This window comes from Carassius auratus, chromosome 26 (genome assembly GCF_003368295.1).
Source record: "Carassius auratus strain Wakin chromosome 26, ASM336829v1, whole genome shotgun sequence".
Taxonomy (NCBI): Eukaryota; Metazoa; Chordata; class Actinopteri; order Cypriniformes; family Cyprinidae; genus Carassius; species Carassius auratus.
The window spans coordinates 19,072,024-19,092,279 of record NC_039268.1 but is presented as its reverse complement, the minus strand read 5'-3'; the positions used below and the strand labels follow the sequence as shown (position 1 = coordinate 19,092,279).

Below are 20,256 nucleotides of genomic sequence, written 5' to 3'. Positions count from 1 at the left end.
AAAATGAATTTGGATGAACAGAATTTCTATTTTTGCATAAACAAAAAATAAATAAAAACACACATTTCTGCTAAATTATATTATGCTGCTTTCACATCACTTTCAAAGTTAAATCTGCAGGTAGTAAACTTTTATTGTGATGTTCATAATGCGGCAGTTCAGAAATGAAGTTCAGTGAGTCATGCTAAAAGGTTAATGATCTATTGAGTTTTTAATTAATTAACTAACTACACTAAATCCTACCCTAATTTTAACCAACAAGCAAATGTGAGATAAAAACTAATTTGCTGAAACAACCATGCCATTTTAACAAGTGCACTGTTGTACCAGGTAAGCTACCGAGCAAGTTTACGTCAGAATAGCCATATGGAGCTGATTATATGCTGCAAATGTCAAAATGTCATTATTATATTAGTCATGCATTACAATAAAAGTGTTTTGAGGTCATATTGTGCAAGGATCCACTCAAAAGTCTTCATTAATCAATAATCTGCCCCATGTGATCTGATCATATAACTTGTATAAAAGTTACTTTTTTCAATAAGCCTATGTTGCTTAGTTAAAACTTAATAATTCAAACTTTTACTGAACCTAGACAAAGATCTCTGATACAACCAACTGTGTTTCTTTTTAAAATAAAAGCACATGCCCACCAAAATGTCTATTTTGGTCCAACAGATGGCTCTTTCACTCTTTATCATAATCAGACAGTCTGATGTCTACTTTTCTGTATGTGGTTAAATTGGTGTCCTGTTTGTGCATATCCATGCAAATTTTTACCAAGGACAAATTGAAGTGGTTAATAGATGATGACAACATCTGCTGCCCCCACACACTCACATTTTAACATAACATGTCTATATCATTAATCAAGCCATTTAGGCGCTGTGTGAGCTGTCACAATTGTTGTCTGGGAAGTCTTCAATTCTCGCAGGTCATTAGAGGGAACGTGTGAGTGAGACAATGGAAGAATAGAGAGGGCTGGTGGTGCATTGTTCTCTGAGGGTTGTCCTCTCGTAGGATGTGGAGATAAAGCTTTCAGACCAGGGAGGCAACGAGAGGTCAATGTCTAAGTGTTGAGTCTTTCTCACCCTTCTCTGAGAATGACTTGAGCTGCATTATTCAGTCCAAATACTCCGAAAATCCATTGTGTCTAGGATTAAACTAATACAGAGAAACAAAAAAGATCTTATTGGATAGTATCTGATTTATCCTGCTTATGATAAAGAAATAAAATATTTGAAAAGTATGAAATATATCCTCTGAAGGAAATGGCTAACCAAAACTATTGAAAATAATTTAGAAAATTGAAACAAAGCTGAAATAAAACATAATTGTACATGAAAATTATAAAGGTTGTATTTGCAACTAACTGAAAAATATACTATTATGTAAATTGTAAATAAAGGTTATTGGAGTATGTTTTAAAAATAAAATATTGTTTTAGTATTCTCTAATTGAAACTTTCACATTTAATTCAATGTGTTATTTACCATTTCTTTATTATTTATTGGCAGTTTCAGAGTGAAAATTGTTTCTCGTCATTTTTTGTTTCAGTGGAAGGTTTAAATATGAAAATTACTAAACCTAAGACTGAACTAAATTTAAGCTGAAATTAAATGTCATAAAAACGGACAAATCCACATTAATAATAAAAATGTTAAACAATGAAAACTGGTATTTTACAGACAAAAGCTATAATACAAATGTTTTAATACTATACTGATTAAAATAACTCAAAATAAGAATAAAATTTACTTAGAACAATTAAAAAACGAATGCAATTTACAAATGCACATACAATAGCTAAAACTTAAACTAAAATTAAAGTGAAAACTGAAATATTCAAACTATCAAAAAAAAAACTATAATAGTTTATAAATCATGCTAAAATAACTATTAGTGTGTTGTATGTATTTATTATTCATGTATTATTCACAAATGGTGGGACAAATTATGCACCAAATTAATATGCATTTTATTATTTACGGATAAGGGTTGATTATTTATGCTCATGCACCACTTAGTACACAAAAAATGTGGATGCTATAACTGAGCATGACACCGATCAAGTATCATGATGACTGGGAATCAAAAGACCAAAGGCCATGTCATTCAGCGATTATGAAGCGATTATCAGGTTATCCACTGAATTCAATAATCAACTTTAATGTAATGCTTTTAATATTCTGCACTAAAGTCATTTATAATGCAAGCTAACCAAAAGCAACAGTTGCCAGTGAATCTGTGCTGTCTTGCACTAACATTTAAAATTATAAGACATATGTCTCAATTACTTCCCTGTAACAAGTTGAAAGCGTTCCGACTCCATCCCAACCAAAGGTTGCCATTCTCAGACAAATTAGCCAATAAAGGCCACACTTACTGTGTGCTAATGACTTTAACTTCCTCATTGACTTTATATGACTCTTTGCCGCCCAGCTTCAAAGCCGATTTATTGTAATCCATCGCAAAACCAACATCAATTAGCACATATGCTGTAGGTAAGTGCCTAGGCAGGGAGATAATGAAAGATTAGTGAGAGCGGGAAACAGACAGCAGGATACACCGGGAGAAAGGAAACTTCAAAGCCCTCCGTTTTCTCTCTTAAGGAAAGAGATAATAGTGCGTTGAGATAGCAGGGATATCAGAGTGAAAGTAATTATGTCTTCTTGTGTGTGATTGGTACAATATGGGATGTTTATCTACAAGCACACAATGAGGCCCTTGTGTGGGGCCATAAAAAACCTGGTTGTTAAAGGCGGCCCATTAAACCACCATAAACCTCACACCATCTCTGGATGCATAAGGTGTGTTTGTTACCTGCGTGGAAAAGACAAGCAGGTGGCTCATTCCTGTTCTGCAGAACCGTTTGAACTTTTGACTGCACCTGCAGTCATTCACTCAAACCAAGAGTTAAATGATTCGAAACATAAATGTTTCATTCTTAAAAAAAATTAAATACAAAATAACGTTAATATGAAACATTATTTATGTAATTAATGTGTAATTTAACAATAATTAATGTTAATAAACATTCACACTTTATTTTACAGTCCTCTTCCTCATGTACATACTATGTACTTATTATAGTAATTACAATAACTATGTAATAACTAGGTACTAACCCTGAACCTACCCCTAACCCTACCCCATGTAGTTACTGTACCCTGTATTACCAGAACTTTCTTAGATAAGTACACTGTAAGTACACAATAAGTACATGTTAGTACACGTACTGTAAAATAAAGTGCAACCAAATGTTCATTCATATGATATACTGCAGAAATTACCATGATTAGAAAAGTTAGAGTGTAAAAATAATCTGCAAAAATGACCATGTTTTCAGATGGAGAGGACAGGAGGTGTGATGATTATCTGAAGTCATCTTATCTGAATGAATGACTACTTCCTGAGCCATCACAGAGTCATCGTAGCCATGGGAAAACTGATCAACATAATAAAGCCACATCATTTAATCCCAGCCTAGATGAATTTATGAGTTTCGACGAGCCACACCAGATAAAAGCATATTAAGTTTAGCTGCACAAATTACACTCAAGGTAGGACAAAAACATTGATAAATAACGAATTTAAGTTGCTTTCTGGCATTTGGGTAAAAGCTGGACATTTATCAGCATTCAGAAGCAATGCCAGGGAAGGAGCTGTCCTCAGAGATGTATTCAGAGCAGGAATAATTAGTATAATGCATTAGATGAAACCTCATGCTAATTTTTCAAAAGTTAGTACACTAAAAGGGTTTGTGAATGGCACACGTTTAATAAAATATCTAATAATAAACTAGATTTGACTTTTTATGAAATAAGTGGTTGTGCTTGTCCAAGCAAATATTACTATTCCAGGATATTATCATTGCTGCAAACAAACTTGACAACACATTTTTGCAGTGTAATTTTTTATTACATGCATATGTTAAAAATTAAAATGGTGAACAGGTCAGTTTGTATCGGATTGGAATTTGGGTCATGCTAATCAAACGTCTGTTTAATTTCCAATGAAATAAAAGAAAGCGCTGACTCAGAGCGAAGATCAAAGAGAGGTCATGAGATACTATGACTTCCACCGGTCACGGCTGTGTGATCAGTGCTGAGCTGAGATAATGACTGCAAAATATGCCTGTAATCGGTGATAAGGCCTTTAATGTTCTGTAAACGCGACAGGTACTAAAGTTTACAGGCCTAAAATTAAATGATAAACTTTGACTTTGAAGGGCATATCGAGACTTGATGAACTGTGATAAGTTCATGTAAATTTGCTGTAAATTTACTCACCCTCAGGCCATCACAGAAGTAGATGTAAATCATTAAGAAATGTCTAACTTTTGCTTCCTTCTAAAATAGTCCTCTAAAAAGTAAAACGGTCTAAAGATGGATTTGTTTCTTGTAAACATGCAGCTTTTTGTTTTACAAGATGTTAACTGATGGACTGGAGTTAGATTACTAGTGAATTATTGTGATATTTTTTATCTGTTTGCACTGTCATTCTGATGGCACCCATTCACTGCAGAGGATCCATTGGTGAACAGCAGTGCTAAATAAAAAATATTTTAAAAAGTCTGTTCAGATGAAGATATTCATCTACATCTTCACATTTTCAGCATCATGCCCTCATTAATAATAATAATAATAATAATAATAATAATAATAATAATAATAATAATAATAATAATAATAATAATATATTTTTTTAGGGGAACTATTCCTTTAAGTCATCGTGTCCATGCTAGTTTACATAAACATTCAAATAAGCATTGGTCTGTATAAAACTTATATATAAAAAAATAGCTTCCTATATAATCTCAAAAATGTCTTGAGCTCAAACATTCCATCTATAGCCAGTTTGAAAATTAAAACAGAATATTGATAAAGAAAAACTCAAATATTTTTCATCAAAAAATAATTTGGACTATATTTATTGGGCTACATTCATTTTAAAGCTCTATAATGTACATCAGCAATTAAGGAACTTAAAAATCGGAGACTTTATTCTTAATTTAAACATAAAGGATAGATGATGCCCATTAATTCACCAATGATACAGCGAGGCCATTTGAACATAAAGTAGCCTACAGTAAAATTAGCCTATTTACCTTTGCAAAATACTGTGAATCAGTTAAAAAAAAAAAAAAAAAAAAATCATCTCATTCAGCCGCCTTGTTTTAGCATTGGCTGTCACTGCACGGAATCACTGGTATAAGCATGCGAAAGACCTGAGCTTCTAAAGAGAGGACGTGCCACCGCGTGTATTGATTCAATTTAATTTGCGCACCTCTGTCACCGGGTGCCAATGACGGATTTACCAGGGCCCGGCCTGCTTAAATTACTTTTAAATCATAAAAGCAGAGCAACGACCGAGATGGAGGCCTAACCTGATTTTACCAAGTGAGACATGTTCCTGGGACAACATCGTTGTTGACCCTGGAACAACATTGTGATTAACCAATCAGATTTGAAGAACCAGTTTATAGATTTTGTGAAGTTTATGCTTAAAATCAGTGTTTGGTGCTTGTACATCAGTGTCATTCATCTATCATTTCCTCTGATTTTAGGGATTACTCATGGTTAAGGTTAGGTTTAGGTGTAGGGATATGGTTAAGAATATATTTTTGGAGTAAAATGTTGTTCCAGGGTCAACAAAATATGTTGACCTAGGAACACATCGGACTTGGCAAAATCAGGACGTGCGAGATGGAGGGAGAGCTTATGCAGGGAGCACTTGATTTCGCTTGAGAAAATTAGCTCTGGATTTGTCTCAAACCTTGTGAGCTGCCTATCTTCACGGCATTATTATTAGGCTATTATTAATATTATTATTATTCAATTTAATAAAAATTACATTTCGATTTTGTAAAAAAAAAGAGAGCGAGAGAGAGAGAGAGAGAGAGAAAGAGAGAGAGAGAGAGAGAGAGAGAGAGGTATTGAAAAAAAAAATCATTTAAAACCATATTTGTGCATTTTGCTGTCATATGAAATGTACAATATAAACCATATACTGTGAAATGTCAAAGAGATGACCAACGTAGACTGTTGTTTATGTCAGTAATTATCTAATGCTTCCTCAAACGTGCTGTCTAGTTAGGGAACACACTAGGTTTGGAGACACAGCCTGCATCAGGACCGCATTTGCGGGATAGAGGGGAGGGCCGCTCCAATCTTCTCGGGTCAAAGCGAAAATATGAGTTTGTGCCTCACGACTGTTTTCCATAGGCAATATCTAAAATAACAATTGCGAATTTCAATCCATTTGGTTTCGATTTATTGCGTGTTTACGACAAGCAATCCATGTATGCAATGAATGTTTTGAATGGATTGCCTGTGTTTCATTTATTTATTTTATATAGATCTACAACTCTTTTTATTATTTGTTTTTTTTCCCCATATAGCCTAATGCATACGGATTGTTGGCGCTTGTATAAAGAAGATCGCAGGCTATTCAGCCTTGCTTATATTGTTTTATTTGTAATCTACAACGATGATTATTTATTTCACTATGTTTATGCATTTTCCTATATAACCGACTGTTCTGTCTTACATTTACTAAAAGGCATCTTAACCCTTCATATATATCCTACTATATAAGTGCTCAAGTCCATGTAAATACTTAAAAAAAATTGTATATATATATATTTCATTTGTCTAAAACAAAACAGTCTGGGAAATTTAGTCATTCTAAATAATTCAATGTTTTAATGAAATCAATTACTTTGTTTCCATAGGAGGTTTTTAGGCTATAGAACCTAAACACGGGCACTTTTATCAAATCCTTTAAGGCTGCAAATATTTGACGTGACATGAAGAGTAAATCCTAAATATATAAGCTAATGCACAATTTTATGGACTACGATGTCGTAAAATGCAATTATCTTGATATTATAGCCGAGATTCTTTAAATAAGTCGTAAAAAATATTACATCACTTATTAGTTTTACTGTGTAGGATACATCTTGGACAACTGCTCTTTGAGATTATCCTTTTTTTCAATTTATTTTATCTGATATTGAATAATAATAATAATACATCATATTTTATATTATACATTTACTTTATAATTATGATTTACATGTTTCAGGTCTATAAGTAAATAATCACAGCTACAATAAATTATTATTTGCTTATTTGATCGATTCTTGATGATTTAGTGATACTTTTAAACTTGCAACAAGTGCATTTAATTGAATTACTGGCGAGCCACAGAGAGGATGAGAAACGCCTGATGACAGGCACTTTGGAAACTTCGCATATGGCTCCGCTCTGATGTTGGTTGAGGACCACCTCTCAGTCCAAGGACTTGCTCGAAGTGTCTATACTACAGCATGATTAGTTAATTAGAAAAATGTCAAGTGATCGACTCCCGAAGGACATCCTCTGCAGCCAATCAACGCTCACACAGCCGTTATGAGTGAGTTGTGAACGCGCGGGGAGGTTCAGAGAGCAGAGCATATGACAGAGATACAGTTCAAAACAGGAGAGAGCGCCGAAATATATAATACGATTAAGCGAATCGTATCCTTTCTTAGCGATTTTCTTTTTTTTGAGCGTAAAGTTTCAGAGATAGGCTGCTTTAAATATTCTGTGAGTCTCCTGGTTCCAAATGGGTAAATATCAGTTAGACTAAACTCAAAATATCCAAGTTATAATATAACAGAAATCAGTAATCGCGATTAAAACGCATGTATAAGCGCGTAAAACGCAGCTATCCAAGTGTCTTCCTGCAAAACACCCTCAAAGCGTTGTAATGGAAAAATCAAAGAACTTCAGGATCGACGCCCTTCTGGCTGAAGAACCACGTCGAGGGACTCGAGAAGTATCACCTGGACTGAGCAGCGACAGCCCGACGGGCAGCCCGGTGTCCTGCAGGCGCGCCAACACTCCATCCCCGCGCGCGACCCCCGGTGCCATACACCTCCAAACCGGAATCATACCTAAACCAGGGCTGCTCAATCTCCCACACCCAGGACTCACTTCGCTTCCAGGCATGTACACGACACCCATGTACCCCTTTTCAGCTCTGGGAGGTCAGCACCCTGCCATGGCGTACTCGGGTTTTACGCAGCTGACGCAGCCGTACCATGAGCAGCTGAAGGCGGCGGCGATGGCCGGATCTTTACCGCTGGAGCACTGGATACGAGCTAGCATCATGGTACCACGACTGCCCGAATACACCTGTGAGTGGAGTAGCATTCAGATGAGTGGGTAACAACCTGTTAAGTCACTAATAAACATTACACATTTCTTTTGGAAATCGAATATGCACAAAAAAATTTGTATGCAGCAATTTTCACTCAGAAACGCTAGTAAATGCCAGGAACATTTTGAAAGACCAAAGAAACGGCATATAACACATTAAGTATTTTCTTGTAAAACGTACTGCAATAATAAAAAAAAATAAAAGAAAGAAAAACATATTTTTACAGTGCATAAGAATAATGTTTTTTTTTTTGAATGCATAAATTAAAATTCTGTTCAGCATTATATATATATATATATATATATATATATATATATATATATATATATATATGATCGAAAAAGGCTTGTTCATAAAATCTGAGCGTCACTTTTTAACTTTTCATTAATAATTCAACAATAATCTGTTCAAAAAGTTGATGTGCATTTAGGACAAACCCATTAATTATAGAATTTTAAATATAAATTAGTTTATTGACATTTACTTGTCAACTTGACATTTACTTGTATATCACTGACTGAGCTGTAAATAATTAGGCTACACAATATTCACATTTTATTTAAAAGTTACTTAAGTTCATTTAAAAAGTGTTCTAACAATGTTCAAAAGAAATAATGCTTTATTCCAGTTTTGAAATTCCCAATTCACATAAGCAAATTAAAATGTTTATGTAATTAAAAACGACAAAAGCCTTTGAAATAAATGAGGGAAAACAGAATAAGGTCTACCCTTATTATTTGTACACCTCCATCATTATAGCATCATTACTGTCATAGACCAAATTGTGTTGCATTACCGCCATTGTCAGTTTGAAAGCAAATATTGTAAAAGCTCATGAAATCCTTTTCAACGTAATCAAAGGTGAGGAAAAGCAAACACAGGGAGAGATGTGCTTACACACCTGTGACTCTCGAAAGACCTGGAGTTAATTTGTCACTAAGCAATTATAATGTTTATAACTCCTGTTTGATGGATTATTGAACTGAAATCATGGTGGTCACATGGTGAAATTAGTTTGCTGACTTACAATGATAAGGCAGTATCAGGAAATTATGACCAAATATTAGTCATTTCTAAATGTATTTGTATTTAAAAATAGCTAATAACCAAAATAGAGGGAAACATATTTTTACAAACTGAAAGCAGACATTTAAATACATAATATAATAATAATAAAAAACAATATGTTGTGAAAATAGTCCATATATTTACCAGACATTGCAATCGTCATACACATGATTGAAAGATTATATTATCCTTGGATAGTTAAAGAAACGACAACTCAACAATAAAGTCATTCTGACACTCTAACTGAACAATGGTCCACATTGTCTTACCAGGATTTACACCAAACTGTAATAATATAATTTTATTTTGGGCTTCTTTATAAAGCCATAAATGTCAGCTGGATGGAATTGTCTTTGTGTGAGAGGGAAACTATAAACAAACACCTTAAACATACTGTAGTTCATCAATAAAATCCCAAAAGCGTTCATTGAATTTTCATTAAGTTAATGGCTTGCTCTTGCGTTTTATGGCCGCCCAGCCCTGCTTCCTCTTAACAATAAGCTGCAGTAAAGCTATTATGGTAAATGATAGCAGCAAATTCTGGGCTTTCTTTTGTGTGTGTGTGTGTGTGTGCGTGTCTGACCCTACAAGTCCTTGACATTATATAAAAGAGACAAAAATCTCATAAAAATAATCTAAACGTGGATTACAGTTCCTTGCTTGCATCCCTTTTGGCTGGTGCTTAATTTTTATATACAGGCACAAGAGGCCTGTTATTAATTTGGAACAGATTTACAGGTTTAGCTATGATGTTAGTGTTAAACATTTATGCTCTTATTTTAAAGTTTTATATTAGATCAGCATAAAGTAGTGTTAAACTGCAGCAGAATAATTGCACTTGTTAGCAGTGCCCAGGCTTGAACAAACCGCTTAGATGATTACAGAATCATTCTAGCATCAAAACCACACATTAGAAACATTCATTTATATGTCTTTTGTGTATGATCTGGTCATAATTTCTGTTACGATGTATTCATGTCCACATTCTTTCTATTTGTCTTACAGCCGCCCCCCAGTCCGGTTTGATGGGGAAATGTCGTAGACCGCGGACAGCATTCACCAGTCAACAACTACTGGAGCTGGAAAACCAGTTTAAACTCAACAAGTACCTTTCCAGACCCAAACGCTTCGAAGTGGCCACATCACTCATGCTGACGGAGACACAGGTAAAGGAGTGGGAAAGTGAGAGGATGAGAGAGTGGAACAAATGATAAACAGACGTTTTAGATTATGAAAAAAAAAAAAAATCTCAACACCATGTTGCTTTGATACACGACCGTTCAAAGATTGGGGATTTGTAAGATTTTTAAGTGTTTTTAAAAGTAGTTACTTATGCTCACCAATGCTGCATTTATTTAATAATAAAATTAATAACAAAAACTTTATTGTGAAATACTATTACAATTATAAATAACTATTTTCTATTTTAATATATTTGAAAATGTAATTCATTCTGATGATCAGAACAGAATTTTCAGCATCATAACTCCAGTTTTCAGTGTTACATGATCTTTCAGAAAGGATATCCTGATTCGATACTCAAACAGTTCGTTATTATCAACATTTATAAAATGATATATAATAATAATAATTATAATTTATTTATTTAATTTAATAATTATTAATTTAAATTTTTTTTTTTTGCGAAAACTTTGAATCATTTTCAGGAATATTCGATACATTGAAATCTTGTGTTACTTAAAAGTCTTAACTGCCACTTTTGATTAATTCTAACTTTACCCTTCCTAAAAAAAAAAAAGTATTAATTTACTAATATATATATATATATATATATATATATATATATATATATATATATATATATATATATATATATATATATATATATATATATATGTGTGTGTGTGTGTGTGTGTGTGTGTGTGTGTGTGTGTGTGTGTGTGTGTGTGTGTGTGTGTGTGTGTGTGTGTGTGTGTGTGTAAAATGGTCATCATATTCAATTCTACTCATTAGGATGGACAAACAAAATAAACATAAAACTCATCACTGGTGTCTAGAATCCATCAATTATTTTGTATACTTCTCTATTGGTTTATTGGTAGAATATGGTTATTTTGTTGCTAAACTTATGGGATTGTTTCTAAAACAGGTCAAGATCTGGTTCCAGAACCGCAGAATGAAGTGGAAACGCAGTCGTAAGGCTAAAGAACAGGCCGCGCAGGTCGAGGTGGATCGTCAACGCGGGGGAACCAAATCGACCAATGAGAGAGCAGGAAGGGACAGTCGCAGGGCCATCGCTCAGAGTGTGGAGGAGCATGAGGAGGAGGACGATATTGAGGAAGACGATGAGGAAGACGAGGAGGAAGGGCAACACAAATTCATAAATGACAACCTTGATGTACCAGACTTTCTGCATCACGCGTCTGCGTTAAGATACCACCCCGACAGCCCGTTCTCAGAGGACGACATGGAGGAGGTGGGAGGAGGCGACAGGAAGATTGGGGCAGGGTTATGAAAACATATTTATATGGAAACTGAACATAAATTCCCAGCAGCATTACAGCCCTGTTCTGTGGTCTGACTGTGGCAACAGTAAAATTAAAGAACAGAGACTATAAATGCCAAAATATTTAGCCACTGAAAGACACACGAAAAGCCAATCACCAGAACTAATTTCATCAACATTTGATGGTGTTGGTAAGTACAGGAGTCAATGTCACTCATACAGAGTAAACATTAAATATAATAATAAACATTCAAGGTGTGTTCCAAAACACAGAACAGATCCAAATCTTTGTAGACAGCAAAGGGCATCACAGAATCTCTCTCTCTCTCTCTCTCTCTCTCTACACACACACACACACACACACACACACTTGATAAAGTATGGGGTTATCAAGATTCTTTGAAGGAAATTGATACTTTTATTCAGCAAGGATGTATAAAATTAATAAAAAATGACAATGAATAGTGTTACAAATAATTAATTTCTGTTCTTTTAAACTTTTACATGTATCAAATAATCTTGAAAAAAAAAGATTATTTAACCGATTTCAAAATGCAATACAAAATATAATAATAATAAGGAAGAAATGTTTCCTATTCATCAAATCAACATTAGATGAATTCTGAAGGATCATGTGACACTGAAGATTGGAGTAATGGTGCTGAAAATTCAGCTTTGCATCGCAGAAGTAAACATTTTACAATAAATTTAAAAAAGAAAATGGTTATTTTAAAATGTAATGATATTTCACAAAATGATTGTTGTTACCGTTTTTTTTTTTTTTTTTTCTTTGAACAAAAGTAATTGCAGGCTTGGTGAACACAAGATCCAACCTTTTGAATGGTAGTGTATATATAATTAATTCAATATCATAAAAAATAATAAACAGTACGGTACCTAATGTTTGCTATATAGAATATAATTTAGCTAATTTAGCAAGCAACATTCCAATTTTAACCTCTTTTGGAATCAATTGTTTACAAGAGGCATTATTTGTGTGCCACATGAATATGCTGCCTATGTAGAGCATTTTAAATTAGTCACCTAATTATCAGAAAGCCTATGCACAATTTATGATTTAATGTCCGAGAGCTAAGTCTTGTTTCAAGACATAAATGTTAATTTATTATTTTTGTTCATTGTAAATAGAATCAGACGTGCAGTTTTTGCAGTAAAACACTTTTGGTTTATAATTATCAGCTGCAAATAATCATCCACTAAACATACAGTAACAGAAAAAAAAAAAAAAAAAAGTGAATAGAAAATCTAAATTAGCCTTCTTACTACATTTCTGCTCTTATTGTGCCAGATTCATTAGCGCACATTATTCCAAAGAAGTAATGTAAGCATCTTTTCTGAAATCTTACAAATTAATGTTTTACTGAATCTTAATACATATTAATAGCAAAATAAATAAATGAAATAATAATAATAATAATAATAATTTTATAAAAGGTATCTGAAATAGATGCATTTCCCCGGAGATTCTCTAGAGGGTGCTTGACCTTCCGCTTCCATGTCCAGGTCAGAAAGTTGGTGGTCATTGTGTTTCAGGCAGCTGATAGTCCTCCACAATCCACAGCAAACTTCATTGTGGTATGAAAAATGCACTTTTCATAATTCAATCAATTCCTGAGACTACAAGGATAAACTCATTATAGTCCACCAAAGCGTCAAACCAGAACAACTATAAGGCATTATATAAGCTTGAAATACATTGTTTTATAATTCATTTATCATATTTTTGTTTTGTTGAAAGGTACAATGTGCATACACATAAATATTTATGTGCATTTTTTTAACCTTCTCTCCACCTCTCATATGCATCATTTACTTGTGTGATGGAAAAGAGCTGGAGGCATGTATATTTCTATATGTCATGGTTACATTCATGTGTGGCTCAATGTTTGTTCTCTTTAATGTTATTTAAGAAAGTCTAAGTCTGTAATTTATTTCCATTGAAAGATGCAAGGGAGGTGTTACACTGCTATATCAATGTTGTATTTGTTGCTGTAAATAGCTGCAAATAAATGAAATGAAAAACAAAACTGTGGAAATGATTGTGTTAAAAATTTGAATAAAGCTTGCTTTCAGATGTAGATATTTAAGTAATATTTGTTTACATTTCTCTACAGTGTGAATATTAGGCTACATTACAACTTTAAAGGTGATCTTTAAATACCCAAAAGTTATTTTGATATTTTTGTGATATAAATGTAATAAATAATGACCCAATTATCCGATGTCCTGCCGAATAATCACAACAGAGCATGTGCGAGAAGTGTAGTATTGTTATGGTTACCTCAATGCAATCTCTGGGAGTATGGACACTTAAAAATGCATGTTATGACATATGATATAATAATGTATTTATTTCAATGAGTAGTAGACATATTTACATACATAATATTTATGTTTAACAGAATAATAGCCTACTTAAGAGACAAAATTGCATCTCAGAGAGTGGTTAAAAGAAGCAAATTACTTAAAGGGATAGTTCACCCAAAAAATAAAAATTATGTTATTAAAGCTGCGGTAGGGAACTTTTGACGCTCTAGCAGTTAATAAACAGAACTGCTTGCGTCTTGCGGAAGAACATAATAGCCGGAACTACTTCTCTCTGTTTATGTATATGAAGAATCACAAAGGTACTGGGTTACTCCGCCGCGGTACTCCCGAAGCAATCTAAAATATAATATATAAACACTTATTATAGGTGCACCCTAGTGATTCAGGACAAGCTAAAAACACGGTTTGGAAAATGGATTCATGGTGTACTTGTTACTATATACATTTTTCTACATTTTGAACACAAACAAAGCTACGGACCGCAGCTCTGATTGGTTGTTTCTTAACGGGAGCGGTCCGTAACTGCAAATGGCAATAGGACACTGGGAGGAGCCAGAGGAGCTTGATTTTTTCACAGATTATCTGTCTCATATTCTACTGTCAGGACATAATGACAGGTTTAACAAATATGTAAAAAATATATATTTACAAAAGTTACCTACTGCAGCTTAAATTACTCAGCCTCATATCGTTCGAAACCCGCAAGAGCTTTGTTTATATTCAGAACACATATTAAGGTATTTTTGATGAAAACAGAGGTTTCTAACTCTGCATAGACAGCAATGCATCTGACACATTCAAGGCCAAGAAAGGTAGTAAGGACATCTTTAAAATAGCCCGTGTTACATCAGTACATGCAAAGTGGTATTCTCATGAACTGACACGGAAGAGAAGAAATGGATGAATAAAGTCATTATTTTTGTTTTCTTTGTGCACAAAAAGTATTCCCGTAGCTTCATAACATTATGGTTGACCCACTATTTTAGTGATGTCCTTACTACCTTTCTGGGCCTTGAGCGTGTCAGTTGTGTTGCTGTACAGGGTCAGAAAGCTCTCGGATTTAATCTAAAATATCTTAATTTGTGCTCCGAAGATGAACAAAGGTCTTACAGGTTTGGACTGACATGAGAGTGAGCAATTAATGACAAAATGTTTAAGGTGAACTATCCCTTTAAGTCACTGACTTCATGGGCAGCAAGACAGCTGCCTTCATATTCAGACACAACCAATGAGGCTGATTAACATGCTGGAGAACTGCAAATGTGCTCCACATAATAAACCAGCTGAAAGAGGTTATTTACAGCCCAGCCTCTCAAATATGAATTACTCAGGCGGGTTTACTGATAGTCAAATAATTAAGTTAATGAAGAGGGAGTAAAGCAATCAGGCCCTTGGTGGTGATGTCATCACGGTTATTACATTTATGCACAAAAAAAGGCAGAAAATAAATAAATAAATGATGGGAATGCGACTGAAACAAGGCACGTTATTGTGGCGTTTGTATGAGGGCAGTGATTAAATGCAGAACAAGTGCAGACAGCATAACTTCGCTGTCTTGGGGGCTCCGGGACAGCATGTTTATACAGTGATTAAATGCATTTTTAACTGGCCTCAGAAAGGTGCCTCTGCCTTGTTAAAACTCAACCAGACCGGGACATCGAGGACAGTCTGAGTGAGTTTACTCATTTTCAGAGATTGGACTACACAGGTTTATTTCCCGGGTAAGGCGAATAACATACGCTTCCTGCCGGGAGATTATAAGACTTTACAACTTGAGAGTTGTCAATGAAACCCTCAAAAGTTTCACACTGGATAGGTTTTAAAGTCAAGAAAAGGACACCTCATACAGTCTACCTGATTAGCTAAATTGCACATTTGCATTGCATTTGGCAGGCACTTTAATCTAAAGCAACCCACATATACATTTTATCTGTTCATGCATCCTCTGGGAATCAAACACATGACCTTGGAGTTGTATGCATCATATAATCTGCAGTTTGAGCAACAGGAATGCTACAGAACTTAAAATAAGTTATACTTCATATCACAAGTGTTGATAGAGAAGAGAAGAGAAGAGAAGAGAAGAGAAGAGAAGAGAAGAGAAGAGAAGAGAAGAGAAGAGAAGAGAAGAGAAGAGAAGAGAAGAGAAGAGAAGAGAGAAATGGCACACACAAGTGGTAATATTTTTGCTTGGCTGACAATAAAATAGCTGGAAAAAAAAAAAAAAATTGAAGAAGGGACCCGAGTCATTTCTTGAGATCAGATTTATTGATTTGGGCTCATAAGAAGACACCCACAATACCTTAGAAACAACAACCTGTTAAAAGCACTGAGAACTAGCAAGACAAATGTCAGTTACATTTTCTTTAAAAATCTATAACATCTATAACATCAGCAAAAACTGATCTGATTTTAGGTATACTGAGGACTACAGTTTATTACAGTGGATCATTTTATATAAGCCAAAGTGGTGATAATTTTCCATAGGCCTATTTGACGGGAAGGTGAAATAAAGGAAGATGTCACAGAATGCAAAAGATGACTATCTATGAAGTGTTGCTAAGTATGTATGTGTGTGTGTGTGTGTGTGTGTAAGAAAGAAAAAAAAAACAATTCTATGTAATTGCTGGTCTCGTACAATTTTCCACCTTATTTTGAAAATACATATAACAACAGTAATAACAACCAAATATCATTCAAGTGTTTTATGCCATATTAACTATACCATTTGTATAACCACAGTTTAATTACAAATACCATGGTTAAACTATGGTTAGTGTAACAAAAACAGTTAAATTGTGGTTACCATGGTTTAGAATTATTACATTATTATTATTTTTATTTTTTTTGGTAGTAAAACCATGGTTAATTTTCATAAGGGAACCCTAGAAGTCCCTCAAAAAGTCACGATTTGATGTGTGCGTAGTCCAAAATGCCATTTATTGGCATGAGACAAATTACACACTAGGTTTATTTATTAAGATTATGGCAGTGGTTTTCAAGAAGAAGGCCTCATTATAACTTTTGACAAAATAACACAAAACAAGCAAAATAAGTCATAACAAACAAAAAAATTCACAATATTTCCTATTTTAGTTTTTTTTAAAGAAATGTGCATATACTGTATATATTTTCATTTTTATATATTATTTTACTATATATATATATATATATATATATATATATATATATATATATATATATATATATATATATATATATATATATATATATATATATATATTATATTACTATATATATTACTTTTTTTGTATTTAATTTTATTTTTTATCTTTGCCTATTTAATCAACTAGAAGCTTCATGGGACGATGGAGAACCACTGGATTGGAGTTGTTTTCCAACCGTTCAAATAGTAATAATGATTCTTGATCAAAAACCACTTTTTTATATAAACAGTCATGTCGGAAAGGTTGATTAGTATTAATAACAGTAAAACACTCAATCTGTCTTTTAGGCAGAACATTTATAAAACATATTTCCAATGAAATGCTTCAGGTGGTTTTATTGTTGTTTTGTGGTTTTAACACTTCAAGACTACCTGTATCTTCTAACCATTACGTCATTGCCATACGTCCAAAGTCATGAACGCATAGCATCAAAGATATCCCGGCTTTATATATAGTTTGCTTTCTACTCCACTCCCTTTTATCCGCATGAAAATGTCAGTTTCATAGTGGAATAAGTAAATGCGACTCTACCAATTTGTCTGCCGGCAAATCAGCAACAATAACTTGAGCGACATGACCCCGTAAAATATTTATACCCTGTAGTTTAATCAATCAGACTCATTACGGGAATATGAACAGATTGTGTGATCTTTTAAAATAATCACCCTTATTGCTTGAGATTTCCCTCGGCCTTGTCGTGTCACTTAAGCTAATGGGAAGGTAAGAGAATGAGAGACTGGCCCCATAAATTCACATCTGTCCCGACTTTAACCGCAGCTCAAACACACACAAAAAGGCCAAGTTTTAGTAATAAACTTTATTGAAAAAGGCTCAGCCTTTTCTCTTAAAATGCAAGCTTGCGTTCAGGACAGGCATTTATTATGCTTGCGGGAAATCTATCAAACAGATGCGAAATGTGGCTTAATAATCAAGATAAGCGACTAGCTACCCGTCACGATGATTATGATTGGCTTGGAGTCAGCAAAAGGCCGTGTTTGTTTTTCCTTGCCGCAATAAATAATCGGCCTATACCCTTGAGATGTGATTTTTGAATGTACACGTAGAAAACGGCTAATGTTTTCTTTTATACGCTAGTGACTAATTTCAATGTTCGGCCTACCTAAACTTAACATTTATAGCTGATTTTGCAATGATTGTTTTAAAGAAGTGAACTTCAACCCAGTGGTGTCCAATAAGGAAACATGGTCTGGGATTCTAAATCTAATTTAAACCTGGAAACAAACAGAAAGGAATAAAATAAATGGTGTCAATGCAACAGAACTTTAACAAATGGTCTGGTCTTTATGGCACATCTGTGATTTACTGAAGGAGAGAAACTCTGGAGGATCAAAGGCACTCAACGCTGACCCATAATCCCTGGCTAATTCAATAATTCACTAATTGATTCATCACTAAATCAATAAAGCAGGAGATGGTTTATTGTGTTGGTATTGCATAGGTGACCAATTGGTTGCATACAGGATGATGTATTTTTATTAAGCATGAATATTATTATTTCTACAGAGTTAGTGATTTGAACAAACAACAAAAACTAGGTATTCACTTCAGTGGTTAGACTCTTTTGGCCAGTAATCAACCAGTAGTAATTAACAAACATCAAAACAGCAAAATATTCTGTTGGAAAATCCAGATAAAACCAGTCTAAGGTGATTTTTAGCTGGTCTTTCATGATCAATAATTGGTACAGTATTAGCTGGTTTAAATAATTAATAGGCCGGATTACCACCAGATGGTTTAAACGTGATAGACCATGGTATATGTAAATAAATAATATATATATATATATATATATATATATATATATATATATATATATATTTATTTTACTTACTTATTGGTTGATTGATTGCATTATGACATTATTTTAAATTCTTCAAAAATATGCAAAAATACTGATATATTATTTATTTGAAGTATTCATACTTGGCAGTATTTTTCTATGCTTTAATTTAAGAAAAAAGAATACAGCACAACATTAAGCACATTTAGTTTTGAGATTTATGAAATTTGTGAGAGTGACTGAGTGGGAAATATGCTTAATTATCATGAAAATAATGTAACCATGCAGACAATCTTTATTTATGCTATAAATATCTATCCTTTGTCCGTTGGGGTGAAATGCAAGATGTTCTAAATGAATTTAGTCTGTCTGCAAACATCACCCTAATCATCATATAAGGTATGCTTTTTGATTAAACGTACTAAAAAATATTAGCCTCAGACAAAACAAAGGTACAGTAGGTTTTTTTGACCTTGATGTGGACTATAACATGACATCATTTCATAGCCTGCGGGATCATGAAAGCCGAGACGGCCGGCCAATGGAGGCCAGTCCCTCACGCTCCCAGACCATAAACATTGCTTCTGTATAATGAATGATTATCAAGGGAGGGCTGACTGGACTTAAGTGGGATGGTTTGCATGGATGGAAATGCTAATTAAAGTGTAATTCATCCCACTGGAACTGTATCTATGTCTGTGCATTGCATTCTCTGTCTGAAACTGACGATGTTTAGGTGAACGTGTGTCCATAATATGCAGTTTATGGCCTCTCTGTCCCCGTCTGTGGCGTAAGGTCATTGATGAGATTGATTATGATGAACATTGAGTCAGAACGTCACTTTTGACCTGCACAACCCCCACAAACCATAAATTTAGGTGCCTAAACAGCCTGTAATAATAGTTTCATACCTTCAAAACAGCAGAGAGCAAGCAGGGATGTGATCAGACTTTTAGTAGGTGGTCATTGAGGAAACTGTTTTTGTGAAGGTCAGCCACTGAATAAACAACAACAACAACAAAAAATCACATTGTTAGAGAGCAAACCTGTCATCATTCAGTATTTTCTATTTGTTTTTCAGGAGCAGATTCATTTGTCCAAATGTCTGTCCAAAGAACATGTTCATATTTCTTGCTTTGACACCGATATATTACTAAATAAATGTATTCAATTTC

The 20,256-nt window shown here is 34.0% G+C and overlaps 1 protein-coding gene across 2 annotated transcripts; it reads left to right on the top strand.

The window, feature by feature from the left end:
- Positions 1–7,437: 7,437 nt before the first annotated feature.
- mnx2b (motor neuron and pancreas homeobox 2b) lies at positions 7,438–12,423 on the top strand. 2 transcript variants are annotated; one of them, XM_026204978.1, is made up of 3 exons: positions 7,438–8,185; positions 10,282–10,442; positions 11,387–12,423. In XM_026204978.1, the coding sequence occupies exons 1-3, from the start codon at positions 7,756–7,758 to the stop codon at positions 11,750–11,752; spliced, it is 957 nt and encodes a 318-aa protein (XP_026060763.1). In that variant the 5' UTR covers positions 7,438–7,755; the 3' UTR covers positions 11,753–12,423. The 2 variants fall into 2 exon arrangements, with proteins under 2 accessions (XP_026060763.1, XP_026060762.1); XM_026204977.1 differs by having other exon boundaries at positions 7,438–8,209.
- The last annotated feature ends 7,833 nt before the right edge of the window (positions 12,424–20,256 follow it).